The sequence below is a fragment of the Natator depressus genome, chromosome 8, assembly GCF_965152275.1.
Source record: "Natator depressus isolate rNatDep1 chromosome 8, rNatDep2.hap1, whole genome shotgun sequence".
NCBI classification, from domain to species: Eukaryota; Metazoa; Chordata; order Testudines; family Cheloniidae; genus Natator; species Natator depressus.
The window spans coordinates 99,017,216-99,034,041 of record NC_134241.1 but is presented as its reverse complement, the minus strand read 5'-3'; the positions used below and the strand labels follow the sequence as shown (position 1 = coordinate 99,034,041).

Below are 16,826 nucleotides of genomic sequence, written 5' to 3'. Positions count from 1 at the left end.
GCAGGGTACAGTGGAGCATGCCTGCCTACCCCCATGGGCTATTTATATACACAATAGCCCATAGTAACTGGAATAGCACATGAGACTTGCATCAAGACTTCTGAATTTTACACTAAAGGGGTAGACAGGGGTGACAGGGGGCTTTGAATTGTTTGCTCAGTGAATCAACTACGCCTTTAAAGACAGAGAGGGGGAGAGGTTTGGGGGGTCCCCCCCCCGCTTTGTAACTAATGGATGTTCAGCTGCAGTTAATGATTTTTGTGAATCTATCTGTTCACATTTTCCAGAGCTGTGCCAAAAGATGTGGAACTGATTTACCATTGGTAAAAATTAAATCATGAGTAACAGTTCTAGCTGATTCTCCCCCCCCCCCCACAACTATTTGTTATTTTACTTATCTGAGGGGAAAAGAAAGAGCAATTTCAACCCCCCAAGGTGCTGATCCAACTCCACTTCCACAGTGCCTGCTTCCCAATGTCCTTATGACGAGTGAGAGTGCTCCGTAGGATTCGTCTGGCTTCTCTTCTCCAGCTTGCGGCCTGGGTGGCTATTCCCTGGGCCCCGCAGGGTGGCACATTTAAAGGGGGGCATTTTTTCTTTCCTGAAGAAGGAAAAAAGAGAGGGAAGAAAACCATTGTGAAATAACACAGTCTTGCAGCAATGCATAAACCACCCATTTGAGATGTTCTTAGGAAAATCCTTGTGCAGAATCTCAGAGCAATGAGTGTGTTTGCAAGTGAGACTTCAACTGGCGGTCTAATTTGTTACAGACCAGTACAGAATTATTCCCTCCACGAGACTCCAGTGTTTTCTCCAATCAAGCTTTATATATTCCTGGTGATGGGGGTTCTACCTCTTCCCTTTGGAGATCACTCCACTGTCTAGTAATCTCACAGCCATTTTTCCTGGTGTTCAGCTAAAACTTCTCTTTGCTTTATTCCACTCAATGACTCCCTTGCACCACTGTGAGTATTTCTCCAACGTGTACGTAACCTACCGGTGAACGTGTGTTACAGGTCCCACCTCTATGCCGATCCATAGAGGACATGAGTTGTTATAGCAGCTGGTTCCAGAGCCTCCTTCTTCAGCTCAAGTCACAGCTGCTCATGCTTTTAGCTCTGGAGGTCCCCATTTCAGTCCCCGAGATGGCGGCCATCACACTTATGTCCTTTCCCCCCTCTCCTGGCAGACACGCACGGGTCCTCTGAGGGCCTGTCTACACAGCGCCACAGTCCAGACTAGGGAGTTGTGAATTGCAGGGTACTCTAGCCGTCCTGCGTAGACCCTGCTGGCGCGACCAGAAAGGTGCCTCGTTCTCGTGGACATAGTCACATTCAGCCAGGACTATGTTGACATGAAGCTTCTCGTTCATGCCAGCAGGGTCTACACAGGGCAGTTCGAGTGCAGCATGTAAGAGCTCTTTTCACTCCGCCATAATCTGGACGGCGGCACCGTGTAGACAAGCCCCGAGTCAACCTATTTATAGTGAATACTGTTCAAATGGTGTCCGAAGTCAGCCCCTCCAGCCTCAGTGACATTTGATGCTCTTCTCCGAATTCCTTCCAACCTCTCTAACATTGAGCTTGCTAATGCAAAATTCATCTGTGGGCGAAAAACAGCCAGAATTTCCATGGGCTTCTTTGCCAATATTGCAATAGGAATTGAGAGTGCTTCAGCTCTTGGGCTGAATCCTGTCACCACGATGGGCGCTATCTCTTTCCACCGGCTGCTCAGCACTGGGCGAACTCTGCTGCCAGTGAGGGAGTTGCACCACCGACTTCAATGGGAGCAGAGTTAGACCAACTCAGAGCCCCTGCGACTTCCGACCCTACACATCCAGGCACTACTTAGATTATTAAGACTCAAAGCCTTGGAAATGTCTCATTTTCTTTTCATCGCTTTTGCTACTTGTTTACTTTTCTGCCCTTCGCCCTCAGCTTCTTCAATGAAACAGACCCGGGCAGGGTAACTTTTGTTTCTAGTCTGTTTCACTTCCTGCTTCTCACGCACAAGCAGAGTGCTGTCCTTCTTGTGCCCCGCACCGCAGTGAAGTGTTTGCTACTCTTATTTTTAAATAAACCTCTCTCAGCTTCATTCTTTAAAACTCCTGAAACATTTAACTCCTGTTACATTTTAATGCCCCTCTCTTTTTAAACAAAATCTAGTGCTGGGCCTGACTAAATCTATATCCTCCATCTCTGCCATACAGCTCCTGGCAGTTGTTGGCCTGCAGTGCAGAATTGGGCCTGAAAAGCTGCTAAGTGTTACATGATTTAGGCTGAGCTCTGCCTCTCCAGATGCTGTGTCTGGGAAGAAGCTGCAAAGCCCAAGCAGTTTTACCCTAATCATAGAATCATAGATTCCTAGAATCATAGAATATCAGGGTTGGAAGGGACCTCAGGAGGTCATCTAGTCCAAAGCAGGACCGATCCCCAACTAAATCATCTTTTCATTGAAAGGCTGAAACGTCTCTCGGGCGCTGGAGGAGCGCAGTGCAAAGAGGCATTTGTACTTGTCCCTCCCTGCCCACACACGCCCTCTCTGGGGCGATTAGTGCTGACAGCAGTAGCATGAGCCAGCACCCATCCACTGAGCTCTGCAAGCTTGCGAGTGAATTATGGCTGCCCTCTGTGCAAGGTGCATTCAGCGGGAGAGAAAGGCTTCCCTGTACGTGCTCCCCATACAGCACACCTGCACTGGGGTGGCCATAATGTCTCCCTCTGCTTGGTTCACAAATAATATCCTTCTATTTCATCTCTTCCTCATCTTGGCATGGCACGTAATTATCTCTCTCTAGCCAACCTGGCCATTGTGCAGCTATAAAAACAGATACGACTTTTGATTTCTTCTCCATTATAAACTGAGCTATCAGTTTCCAGCCTGACTAGAGAAAACAAAACATGCCATCAACCTGCTTCACAATGACTGATAGGCTTAGATCTACCCTGAGGGCTGCCCTCACTGACTCAGCTGCCTTATTCTACATGGTCTGTATTTCTTGATTCTCTCCCTGATGAAGTATTCCATTTAGCTGTCACGCTGCCAGTGCTGTTTGTTCGTCCACTGCTGCTCTGAGAAGATACAAATAGAGATGGCTCCAGACTCCTGGTCTAATATTTAAGCGATCAGCAACATCCTGCCTATCCTCCGAGCATTGCCTCGAGTAGCATTATTACTTATATGGACCACCACAGTGCCTAGAGGCCCAACCAAGATCACGGTCCCGTTGTGAGAGGTGCTGTACAAACAAGTAATGAGAGACAGTACCTGCCCCAATGAGGTTTACAACTGAAATAAACAAAGGGGGGGGGGAGTGAAGTGATTTGTCCAAGGTCACACAGCAGTTCCGGAGCAGAGCTGGGAATAGCAGCTAGGTTTCCTGATTCCTAATCCTAGGCACTGAACCTCCACTCCTTGATGTCACATTGATAATATGGAGGGATCTGCTTTCACCCCTGCTTTTCACCTGTAACTGCAGTTAAATATTGGTTAGTCGCTTTGTTTTAATCGGTAGAAAGATTTGTCAAAATAGATGTGAAAATAATCAACGTTTACACGGTACTTCCTTTTGCTAAATTGCCGTCCTAAGGCACAATGAGGTTTTGAAAAGGGGACTGTTTACATTTAAATAAAGCAATTGGTTTGGCGTGGAAATGGGGGACTCATGAAATCTAATGTGCCTGGAGACTGAATGGAGAACGGGCTTTTTATGTTTAATTTGATTAAATCTTAATGTTTCCGGGCTCAATGCTGGAAACGAAACCCAACAGCAGCTTAAGCACAAACATGAAACTGACCAGAAACAAAGGGCCTGATTCTTCACAGCATCACTCCTTCTTACGCCGGTACAAATCCTTTGATTTCTATGCAGTTACTCTGGCGTCACACTAGACTAGCACGGTCCAGAACCATCCCCAGAAAGTGAAACTGGCTAGTCTCATTACTCCCGGTCCACTGAGTAAAGTGAGGAAGTACAACAATATGATCAGGGTCAAGAAGATAAAATAGATCTTTAAAACTCACTCATTTTTAATAATCTAGGGTGTTATTTGTAACACAGATAAGGGAACCAGTGCTTAACCTTTCAGCCGCAGCAACAGATCATACTGTGTGATTTTTAGATGTAGTCTAAGAACCTGTGAACTATAGCTTCTGCTGGTTCATGAATACCACGTGCACTGTTCACTTCAGGTCCATACAACAAGGTGATTTTGGAAATACAATAAACTGACAGCAGCCAGTGATCTAACTGGGGCTTTTAATAGGTGCCCACGGAGCACATGATCGTTAATGTTACAGTAATGGCAAACTGTTCTGCAAACTTCACTCTCCCAAGCACTTGGCATGCCAGTTACAAGGTCATATTTAGGTCAAAACTTGCAGTCACCTCTCCAGCAATCTAAACAGTCAGCTTTATGACTGAAATTTGCCACACTTGATTGCTGCCTAAAAAAAAAAATACATTTTTGAGGTAAGGAAGTGTGGAAAACAAACTTTTCCTGGGGTATAAAAATTTGAACCACTCTAATTTCAACAGGAAGAATAGTTCAAGTCTGCAACTTGACATTGGCATAGTCCACACTGATGACTAGTGTCCTAGTGCCTTCTTTTTCCCCGCAGGGAAGGGATGACCTGGCTTGTGTTTTTGCAGAGCTCATCTCTTCTCTCCCCACTTCTCCTGCTCCTCTGTGGCTGGAAGCAGCTTGTCCCTTCCTGCCTGCACAGTGTCGAAAGGCAGCTAACACCTCCAGGATGCTGGTGGCCACTGAGATAACCCAGCCATCTCCTGTCTCCCGGCTACAGTGAGGGCAGGAAGGGGTTAAGCCCTAAGGATGCATTGTGCACCAGGGCCTAGGGAACCGGACTGCAGGGGCTTCAGCAAACCCGGCCCAGGAGGTGGCTCAGCAGGGGAGGGTGCCTAGGGGACGGAGCAGCCCTGTGCTCCCTGGGGGCAAGACCCAGGGCAGGGGGTGGGGGAGGCAGGTGAAGAGGGTGCTAAGCCCCTGCCCAGGGGGCTGCTGTGAAGCCTGCAGGCTTGGGGCAGAAACAGGCTGGAAATTGCTTCTCCCCTTGCCACTCCAGAGTTTAGCTGAGGGGCAGAGAGAGGCTTCCCCGTGCCAGCGTTGTTCGGCTCCTCCTGGCCAGCGCCCCAGGCCAGAGCATCTTGAGCTTTCCTGGAGCGCCAGCCCAGCCAGAGGCAGTGGGGGAAGGAAGGAGCCTCCTGTCCAGGCTGCTTGGGAGCTGAGCGCTCCGACCCGGGGCTGGTTCTCTGCACAGCGCTGGGAACGGGACACACCCCGCTGGGGGGATACGGAGGAGCAGCAGGGCTGGGTGGGGGGGAAGGGGCAAAGCAGGGGGAGGACATTGAGGGGAGGAGCATGCGAATGGCCGATGGGTGGGCAGCAGAGGTGACATGTAACCGGCCGCTGCCTAGCGCCTGCCCGCACACACCAGCCACCGCTGCTCACAGCCATTGCTGGCCGGAAACGGGACGGGGCCCTGCCGAGAGCCGGCACACAGCGGGGGCTCAGCTGGCGGACCAGCAGGGGGAGGGGCTGACCCGGTGCACTGCAGCTCTGCCCCACCACCAGCCTTGCACACACGCCCCCCCCATCGTTGGCCACTGGACCCCCCGCACTCACTGCTGGTGGGCGGGTGGCTGGCGAGCAGGGATATGGCCAGCAGCAGGACCCACCAGTGCTGATGTGAGAGAGGCAGAAAAAAACAGGACAATTTGCCTGTTTTTAAGAAAAAGTTGGGACACCTACAGGAGGGCTTAAATACAGGACTGCCCCTCTAAAAACGGGACATTTGGTCACCCTACCCTACACCCTATAGGCCCCTGGAATGGCAGGGAATTGATTAAGGGAGATATGCTCAGATGATCCCGGCAAGTGACCTGCACCACACGTTGTAGAGGAAGGTAAAAAACTCCCCATGTCACTGCCAATATGACTTGGGGGAAAAATTCCTTCCCGTCCCTACATCTGATGATCAGTTAGATCAGGGGTCGGCAACCGATGGCACGCGAGCCGATTTTTAATGGCACGCTGCTGCCTGCCGGATCCCGGCCACCGGCCCCGCTCAGCCCGCTGCCGAACCCAGGCCGGGAACCGGGCAGGCAGCAGCGTGCCATTAAAAATCCTGCCCGTCCCGGCCCGCTCTTCTCCGCCTGCCCCCACCCCGCAGGGGCAGGGTGAAGAAGCTTGGTCCTGCCCGGCTGCTGCTGCAGGGCAGTCTCCCCCGCCTCTTCCCCCAGCGTGCTGGGTTCCTGCCCCTCCTCCGTGCCCTCCCTGCCGCCGATCAGCTGATGGCCCTTGCGCGGGAGGGGGAGAAGCAGCCGCAGCGCTCGCTGCTCTGGGGAGGAGGCGGAGAAGAGGGGGGACGGGGCAAGGGAGGTGGAATCAGGGCATATCCCCTCCAGCCCCCTGCCCTGAGCTGCTCTGGGCAGGGGGCTGGGAGCAACCCCAGGACCCTAGCCCACACCCCCAGCCCTCTGCCCTGACCCCTGCACCCCCCCTCACACACACCCCAGTCCCCTGCCCTGACCCCTGCACCCCCCCTCACACACACCCAGACCTCTTCCTGGACCCCTGCACCCCCCTCACATACACCCAGCCCCCCACACCCCATGCCCTGACTCTTACACCCCCCCCCCACATTCCCACCCCCACCCTGAGCACCAAACGGGAGCTCCTACACCCCCCACCCCCACATTCCCACCTGCACCCCTCACACCAAATGGGAGCTTCCCAGGTAAACTCTCCACACCCAAACCTCCTGCCCCAATCCTGAGTCCCCTCCCTCATTCTAGCTCCTGGCCAGACCCTGCACCCCAACCCACAGCCTGCTCCTTCACCCCCAGCCCTGTGCTCAGTGCACTCCCACCCTCAGCTCAGTGCAGAGAGAGAGGAAGAGAATGGGCTAGAACCAGGGAGAAGGTAGGTACCCACTCTATGTGGGCAGGGCCGGGACCCCAGCCCAGCAGTGGGCTGAGCGGGGCTGGCAGCCGGGACCCTGGCTGGCAAGAGCCGGCGGATGGAATCCCTGAGCGGCAGCAGGCTGAGCCGCTCAACCCACTGCTGGTCTGGGGTCCCGGCCGCTGGCCCCGCTCAGCCCACTGCCAGTCTGGGGTTCTGGCTGCTGGCCCCTTGCCAGCCGGGGTCCCGGCCGCAGGCCCCGCTCAGCCCACTGCTGGCCTAGGTGAACGGAACCCCAGACCAGCAGCAGGCTGAGTGGGCCAGCGATGTAAGATCAACATTTTAATTTAATTTTAAATGAAGCTTCTTAAACATTTTGAAAATCTTGTTTACTTTACATACGATAATAGTTTAGTTATATAATCTATCGACTTTTATAGAGAGAGAGACCTTCTAAAAAACGTTAAAATGTATTACTGGCATGTGAAATCTTAAATTAAAGTGAATAAATGAAGACTCGGCACACCACTTCTGAAAGGTTGCCGACCCCTGAGTTAGATCCTGAGCATGTGAACAAGAACCAGCCAGCCAAGCTCCTGAAAGAGAGTATGCTCAGTGTTACCTCAGAGCATTGTCCCACCCTGCCGGGCTGTGGCCATCTTTGATGTTTCAGAGGAAGGAGAAAAATCCCACTAGAATACGCTGGGGGCAGGAGCAGAAATCCCTTCCTGATCCCTGCATGGGACTGGCGAAAGCCCTGAAGCATGAGATTTTAGGAACATGAGAAATGTGGATGGGACCCCACACCCATCACAAGCAATCCCATCATACAGTCCCACTCCTACATTTGTCCAGCTCTCTCTCAAACCCAATTAAGTTATTTGCCCCCACAACTCCAATTTGGAGGATGTTCCAGAACCTCATCCCTCAAATGGTTAGAAACCTTCTTCTGAGTTCCAGCCTGAATTTGCTCATGGCCAGTTTACACCCACTTCTTCTTGTGCCAACACTGTCCTTCAGCTTAAATTGTTCTTCATCCTCCCTGGTGTTTACCACCCTGATGTATTTAATCAGATCCCCTCTCAGCTTTCATTTCACTGGGCAAAACAAGCCACGCTCTTCAATTTCCTCTGAGAAGATAGGGCCTCCATTCCCCTGATCATCCTAGTAGCTCTTCTCTGCACCTGTGCCAGCTTGAATTCATCTTTCTTGAACATGGGTGACCAGAATGGTATATAGTATTCCAAATGAGATCTTACAGGTGCCTTGTACAATGGCGTTAATACTGCCCTATCACTACAGGAAATGCCTCACCAGGTACATCCTAGGATCTCATGGTTTTTTTGCAGCTGCATCACATTAGTGGCTCATAGTCACCCTGTGATCGACCCACACACCCAGGTCTCTCTCTTGCTTTCAACCGATGAGCTCCCAGCTTATAACATAAGTTCTTCTTATTAGACTCTAAGTGTATCACCTTGCACTTTGTACTATTGAATTTCACCCCACTTCTATTACTCCAATCTTCAAGGTCATCCAGATCTTCCTATAAAATATTCCAATCTTCCTTTGTATTGATGATGATTACCACACATCTACTTTGTTTATCTAGGTTTGTCCACAGACTAAGCACTCGGCTGATAAGGGGTAGATTTTAACTAGTGACTCTGCAGCCTGCAAATGAAAGGGGAACCAATTTAATTGGATCTTATGTTGAAATTGCAAGAAATAGAGGGTTATACATGTCCACATGCCAGGGATCAAAACAGGATCACTGGAATTGAAAATGGTTACAAAACAATGGCCTCTTCCTACTCTGCTGTAGCTGATGATCTAATTTTTACAATGTTTCCTAGGTATACAAGATGTGCATTTTCCAAACAAACAATTTATGCCTGATTATTTCAAATGCTTCACTCTCAGAGAGGCACAAGTAACTGGCCCCATGTCTGACACTGCAAAAGGATTTTCTGTATTTTCTGGGAACGCCTGACAGGTTTGAAAGACAAAACCAGAAATCAAATGGCACAGCAGATAATGCAAGCGGAGACGCTGGCAGTTAGATAACATACATGTTGCAAAACTAGGCCAATTATAAACAATGAAAACAAATTTACCACGTTATAGGAATGGTGAGAAATCCTTAGGCATTAGCTGACAAGGTATTGATCTTCTGGTGGATACAACTGCATATTTTAAGGACAAAAATCACAAATTCAACCCCCATCCCTGTGTGCACGCATGTGCGTGTACCATTTGCACCAGCTCATGCCGTCATGGATGAGGGGCCGTGTGTCACAGTCTTGCCAGGAGGGCTTGACATACTCACTGGGACAGAGCAATGCAAACACAATCTGCTGCACTTGGAGAAGGCTCCCAGTTACTGCTGTGAGAAGCACCACCTTTCACCTTCACCTTATACCGTGTGAAAAAGTGATTATTCGGGTCACTGGCTGTTACAAAAACCCGGGGGGTGGGGAGAAATCACTTCAGGTTGATCCAAAATGATTATTTTTAAAAAATTCTGGCCAATCAAAAAGTCGAAACCAATGTTTCAGATCCATTGAACCATTCTGTTTGGATTTCAAGCTTTTCTTTTAACACCTTTTATATAACATTGAAGGGAATTTCAAAACAACATCTTGAATCCTAACATTTCGTTTTGAAAATGGTGAAACAAAAGGCTATGATTTTATCTAATTTATTTTAACTGAAACTCTTTGGCAAAATCGACATGATCTTGAGAAATATTTCAGTTTACCCAAATCCGCCTTTTTCACCCAAAGTTTTGGTTGCAAACTTTCGCCCAGCTCTACTTGCAAGTGCTTCTCCCTCGGTCGCAAGCATGACCACTGCTACATGGGTGGTGTCCCTCTGTCTCCCCCCATCCCATAGTGGCAAAATATTATGTGTCAGAGCATATGTATTATAGAACTAAAGTCTGGACTTGACTGTCGCGTTGACTAAATTCCCATGTCCACAACTACAACCCAGTGTAGGAGACCCAGACTTTGGGCCACCAGCATAGTAACTGCTTCTGGGACTGAGGAGTTGTGGGGGTTCGGCGGGAGGCAGGGAAGGGCTGGAGCTTTGACTCCAGGCTCCCATTTGCTAGGCAGTAGCTGAACCATCAGGGAGGAAGGGATAGTAACTTACCAATGGATGGTCCATGGCAGGAGTAAATTACTCCCCACTTTGTTTCCTGGAGATAGTATGTTCCCCTGGCCTGCTCCTGGAGTGCAGTGGTTTATACACCATCATTTGCTCACGGGAGTGCCTCAAGGCATGATCTAACCCTGCACATTTTCTGTGGCTTGGGACTGTGTTTAGTGTGTGCTTGAACTCCAGGGCTGCATTGTTCCAGCCGGGATTGTGATTTTTCAGCCCTTGACAGGGTAATTGTTATAATGTGGTATTTTGGAGAACCCCTCCATTGGAGGCTAGCCAAGCAATGCAAATCTCCCAGAACTCCGTAAATGGATCCTTTTCATTGAACCCACGCAAATGTGTCACCGTTTAAAACCTGAAAAGTTTTTTTAACGACAGCTACAAGTATCAGGAACTGCATAATACGTGCAGATGCATGTAGGAGTAAACTGACAGATTATAATTATCAGTAGAGAAGGGGGAAAAACAAAAATTAATTCGAGGCAAAACATATAATTTGCCTTTAAATTGTAAGAGCGCTTCCATTTCTAATGCAATTTGCTGCCCTGGAAATCAGATTAAAGTCGTTTGAATTCCCAGCAATTTTTTAAAAATACATTGACCTACTTGGGAAAGTAATGCAGATTTTTAGAAACTGATGTAGCCTGGTGCTGTCTGAACACAAAAGAAGCAGGTAAACAATCCTGTCATGAGGCACAATTTCTGTGTTAGCTTGTGATGTATCCCAAGGCATCACCCATGGGTGGCTACAACCTGACATGCCCGGAGAAGTATAGAATATTATATATATTATATTAGATAGAACACTAACCCAGGAATCTATCCTTGCAACAAAGCCCGTTGTCAACTCTGTCCACATATCTATTCAGGCGGACACCATCATAGGACCGAATCACATCAGCCACACCATCAGAGGCTTGTTCACCTGCACATCTACCAATGTGATATATGCCATCATGTGCCAGCAATGCCCCTCTGCCATGTACATTGGCCACACTGGACAGTCTCTACATAAAAGAATAAATGGACACAAATCAGACGTCAAGAATTATAACATTCAAAACCAGTCGGAGAACACTTCAATCTCTCTGGTCACTCGATTACAGACCTAAAAGTTGCAATATTACAACAAAAAAACTTCAAAACCAGACTCCAACGAGAGACTGATGAATTGGAATTAATTTGCAAACTGGACACCATTAAATTAGGCTTGAATAAAGACTGGGAATGGATGGGTCATTACACAAAGTAAAAATATTTCCCCTTGCTTATTTCCCCCCCCCCCACCGTTACTCACACCTTCTTGTCAACTATTGGAAATGGGCCATCCTAATTATCACTACAAAAGGTTTTTTTCTCCTGCTGATAATAGCTCACCTTAATTGATTACTCTCGTTATAGTGTGTATGGGCAACACCCATTTTTTCATGTTCTCTGTGTATATATATATATCTTCCTACTGTATTTTCCACTGCATGCATCTGATGAAGTGGGTTTTAGCCCACATAGTCTCTAAGGTGCCACAAGTACTCCTTGTTCTTTTTACAGAATATTTGTAATTCATGCTGGTGACACCTGTTGGTAGGAAATGGGAACTGCACCAACCACAGCATTCCCATGTCCTCATAATAAAATTCACAAGAAGAAGTTTACTATTCTCCTCTTCTGGGAGGGATCCTGATTTGTTAATGGGAAATGTTGAGGACAGGTTTGTTTTCTCTTATTCAGTTTGTTTCCTCCTTATATTATTTATGTGATCCCCTCCCTCTCCTTTATGAGCAATGTGTAGTGGAGAGAGAAGGAAAATACACTATTTATTTAGCAGCGTCTGTGCAGGAAGCACTGCCAATAGCACTTACAAACTGGATGCTTTTCAGTGTCTCAGGAACTAACTTGCAGTCTACTTGTTACCTCTTGTGTAGAGAAGTGTGAGCTGTTGACATTACAAGCATCCCTAGGAGGTTAAGAGCCCTGAGCCCTCTTTGGGCAAGAGAAGCAGCCTGACTTGCAGATCCCTCTAGGAGGGCTCCAAGGAAGTCTCTCATTAAAGTCACAGGTCAGTTTTATTTCCTATTAACAAGGCACCAAAGGAAGGAGTGGAGGCACTCAAAGCTCTTAGTGGCTGTGGCAGTTTGTCAGTGCTGCTGAAATGTAAATCTGGAATCACAGAATCATAGAACATCAGGGTGGGAAGGGACCCCAAGAGGTCATCTAGTCCAACCCCCTGCTCAAAGCAGAGTCACTTTTCCATCAGCAGATGTGGAAGACTGTATGTTTGACTTGACTATTTCTTGCCTATGGAGACGGTTAATTGAATCAAATTTACTGAAAGGTCCAGCAAGTCTGTTTTTCAATTACTATAAGCATTTGGTGGGCAAATCATCACCTTTTCTTGTCTCATGTCATGGCTAACGATGCACCAATCTCATTTCTTTCAATAACAAAGGACTCATGGCTAAAACACAGAGGGACAGATTCTGATCGCACCCCAGTGTAAATCAGAAGTCACTCCACGGGAGGCAGTGGCATTTTTCAGATTTATCCCAGTGTGACTTATATTGAAGTTTCAGAGGGGTCGCCACCGCGTTAGTCTGTATCAGCAAAAACAATGAGGAGTCCTTGTGGCACCTTAGAGACTAACAAATTTATTTGGGCATAAGCTTTCGTGGGCTAACACCCCCTTCATCAGATGCATGGAGTATATTTATACCTGCCTACTGTATTTTCTACTTCATGCATCTGATGAAGTGGGTTTTAGCCCACGAAAGCTTATGCCCAAATAAATTTGTTAGTCTCTAAGGTGCCACAAGGACTCCTCATTGTTTATATTGAAGTTTGACCCATTGGGTGTGCCCATATGCGTTTTCCTCCCACTGTGTATAGGGACTGACTCCCCCCTCTCCAATACAGTTTATGACTAGCATTAGGATACCAGCTGCATGACGTACCTCACTTTGCACTGCTCCTCCAGCTTCTGTCTGGTAGCACCAAAGCTGGTGGGTGAATATACATTTATATTGGCTGCCCTAAGACCATGGAAGGAGCTGGTACTGGAGGTTCCCTATCTAAGAAAATCCCTGCTGGTCTTTCAAAACACACTGAAGACCATTTTAGTCTGTACATGTTCTGGTGCCTGAGGAGTGATTAGGAAGATGTTATGGTATGTGAGGTCCTTCTACCCGACATGGAAAATTTCAGTCCAAATTATCGAAGCTTGGCAAAGTTATAAGCAACTGACCACAGGTACTTATAATGGGAAGTGTCAAAAGACATTAACAATAGCTGGTGCAACCGGCCCCACCTATAATAATAAGAGGGATCTAGCTCCAGCATTTCCCTTGAGTGCAATTGTGGCAGAATTTGTGAGTTACTGAGGAGCATAAATGAGAAGAGCACAATAAGGAATGGAAGTCACATACCCTTCCCTTTATCAACAGGTCTCTCATAAACCCATTTGAACTTTCTAAACTGTATTATTCTGGTCTGTGTGCACCTCACACACCCTTAGATAGGAGCCTTTGGCTGCAGGGTGAGCTGTATCTTAGATTCAGTTGCTCTGAAATATTCCAAGTCCTTCACGCTAAGCGGGTATGTTGTCTGCTCAAACAGCTCTGACAGACGGATGATTTCTAATTTTGAGGTCTCTGTTGCTTAATTAGCGATTCACAGGACACATATATCCTCACTCCATAATGTGTCTAGCATTTCCAGCAATGCTTTTAATTCATTAGTGCACATATGAGGACATTACAACCTTTTCCCCCGCATTGGGTCATCTAAACACACACTTACATATTTCAAAAGGGAAGCTTAGCCTGTAGGAAAATAAGCACTTCTCTCCCAGATGACGTGGGCCCTTGGCTGTTTTTAAGGTGTAGAAGGGGATGCTGGTTTGGAAATCAGGGAAGTAGTCCAGGAGCAGGGAACCAGGGCAAAACAGGACTTACTGCCTGAAACTAGTGAGAAGTGGTCCCTGGGCTTCACACAACGCACAGTCAGCCTGTGGAACTCCTTGCCAGAGGATATTGTGAAGGCCAAGACCATAATAGGGTTCAAAAAAGAACTAGATAAATTCATGGAGGATAGGTCCATCAATGGCTATTAGCCAGGATGGGCAGGAATGGTGTCCCTAGCCTCTGTTTGCCAGAAGATGGGAATGGGCAACAGGGGATGGATCACTTGATGATTACTTGGTCTGTCCATTCCCTCTGGGGCACCTGGCACTGACCAGTGTCAGAGGACAGGATACTGGGCTACATGGACCCATGGTCTGACCCAGTAGGGCCATTCTTATGTTCTGGGATACACTTCCGTTGGGAGCTGAGCTAAAGGCTCAGACATGGGGAGGTAGAAGGCTAGCTGGCTAGATGCAGATATCTATAGGGGTCAGGGAGGCAGAGGCGAATGGCAGACATAGAGCAAAGTGAGGGTGGAGTTGTGTAGGGACACTCTGTGGTGGCAAAGGACACAGAAGAGCTGGAGGGAGTTGGTCTCTTGTGGGGAGGATGCGGACAATGACCCTTTTAAAGAGAAGTATGCAGTGATGAGCTGCCAAAATCTGAAGAACCGGGTCCTTCAGTCGCTCTGTGCCTTCTGCAGCACTTTGGCGGCAGGTCCTTCAGTGCCGCTGAAGACCCAGAGCGAGTGGAGGACGTGCCACTGAAGTGCTGCCGAAGACCCGGAGCAAAATTAAAACGGGATTCTCGGACAGGGGAGCCTCCCCAGCTGGGAGCTCAGGCAGGCTGGACAGGGGACAGTCCCACTGGCCGGACGTGTCCCACGGGCCGGAGTTTGCCCACCCCTTTAACAACCGGTTGTAAACCGGCTTCAAAATTTAACAACCGGTTCGTGCGGTTCCAGGTCACCACTGGAAGTATGAGAACTGGGAGGGGGCTGGAGTCCCCACTGAAGGGTGAGGAGAAGACGACAATTATTCTCATGCTGTAATTCACCACAGACGTGCGCTAAGGGGTACAATAGGGATGGGGGAGAAAGAGTCGAGTTGGTGGGTCTGAGATTAGTTTCTAGCCTCCAGGTGTTCAAAACACAAAATGCCCCACCACAGCTGACACACTTGTTGGTAGACTCAGCAGCGACTTCAAGGACTGACATCCGACCTTAACCTTAGCAGTGGCCCCGCCTGTCCCAGACAGAGCCTCATTGATGGAAGGGGCACGAGTCAGTATAAGGGACATGTAGGCCTGCCTCATCTGCATAGGTTTTGTACCAGGATAACTGTTTCACTTAGGGCAGTGATTTTTAACCAGAGCAGCTGTATCAGTGCAATCCCCCCGGGGATGCAGTGATATCAGTCCAGAGATGCCTCATGGCGAAAGCTGTTCCCCTTCATCCTGGAATAACTACCCCTGTGCTAGGAGGCAGAGGGCTTGCACCACTTCATTTACCCGTAGAGTTAAAGTGGTCCAACTTTTGTCTGCAAGTAACTGGCTGGTGAGCATGTTACAGGTGCCAACTTGCAGAGATATGAATTGTTAGCAAACCCCACTTCAGCTCAAGCTGTATCAGCGCAGGCTGTTAGCTCTGGAAGACTCTGGCTCAATCCCTGGTGCGCTGGCCAAAATGGTGGCCATCACACGTAAACAAGGCCTTCCGCTTCCAATGGTCTTGTAGAGCTGTTGGTACACCGATGATTTTAAGCAGCAGGCAGCCTGGTCCAGGGCATTAGATTAGGTGTCAGGGAACCTCAAATCTATTACTAGAGATTCCTTTGACTTCAAATGTAGCCGGAGCAAGTCATTTCCCTGTTCTATGCTGAAAATTCCCCATCTCACAGATGGGGACAGTGACACTTAACTCTTGGTGCTTTGAGATCCTCTGATCAAATGCGTGTCACAGACTATTATTATTTTAATGCCTGTCAATCCAGCACCTTTCAGCAGCACTAATTCCCTTACACAACACTTGTTCCATGTACAGTAGCTGGCACAAAGGATCCAATTAGTTTCCTTTCACATATTTATTAACTTTTTGCAGCCTTCCTTTCATGAGCATGGATAATCTGGTAATGTCATAATGGATTTTCATAAACTGTAGTCAAAACATTTCCTGGTTCAAGTGAATATCTGTGCCATATAATTAGCCCTGAGTACATAGATGTTTGGTACCATTTTATATATTCAGATCCATTTCTTTTGTTATTTCCGAGCCAAGGCATAATTAAAGCCTCAAAACTCTCTTCCCAGTAGTAGCTCTAGGACTTTCTCCTTGAACAAGTTTCCAGTTAACATGACAGCTTCAAAGTAATACTTCATTTCATTCACTTCTCTGTGTGTGTGTGTGGATACACACCACACAGGGCCATCCTTAGGATTTATGGGGCCCTAGGCAGCATTATTAAACTGGTGCCCCTATGCCCGACTTGCCCTTAGCAACACAAACATAAGCTTACAGTACTGGAAAACTTGCCACATGCACTTTATTAAAAACAGTTTAAACAAATGAAGCACACTATAATGCTGATGGACTATACTTGCATTAAAGAAGTAGCGCTATAGAAAAAATTCTGATTTATTGACAGAATGATGCTGAGAGTCACAGTTCCCTGCAGAAACCCAACCCCCAGACCTTCTCCCTTCTGCCTAGTAAGGAGACTGCAGTGCATGCCGGGTGTGCGGGAGCTGACCCACTCTTACCTGCAATCCTGGTCATAGGCACGGACTCCATGGGTGGGTGCTTCGGGGCTGGAGCACCCATGGGGAAAATTTAGTGGGTGCAGAG

The 16,826-nt window shown here is 48.0% G+C and overlaps 1 protein-coding gene across 1 annotated transcript in view; it reads right to left on the bottom strand.

Annotated features, from left to right (window-relative positions):
- Positions 1-418: 418 nt before the first annotated feature.
- The window catches only part of BEND5 (BEN domain containing 5), a 1,373,097-nt gene continuing 1,356,689 nt past the window's right edge, over positions 419-16,826 (bottom strand). The window contains exon 13 of the mRNA XM_074961769.1: positions 419-601. Coding sequence (XP_074817870.1) covers positions 481-601 — 121 coding nt within the window. The 3' untranslated portion in view covers positions 419-480. The remainder of the gene's footprint in view (positions 602-16,826) is intronic.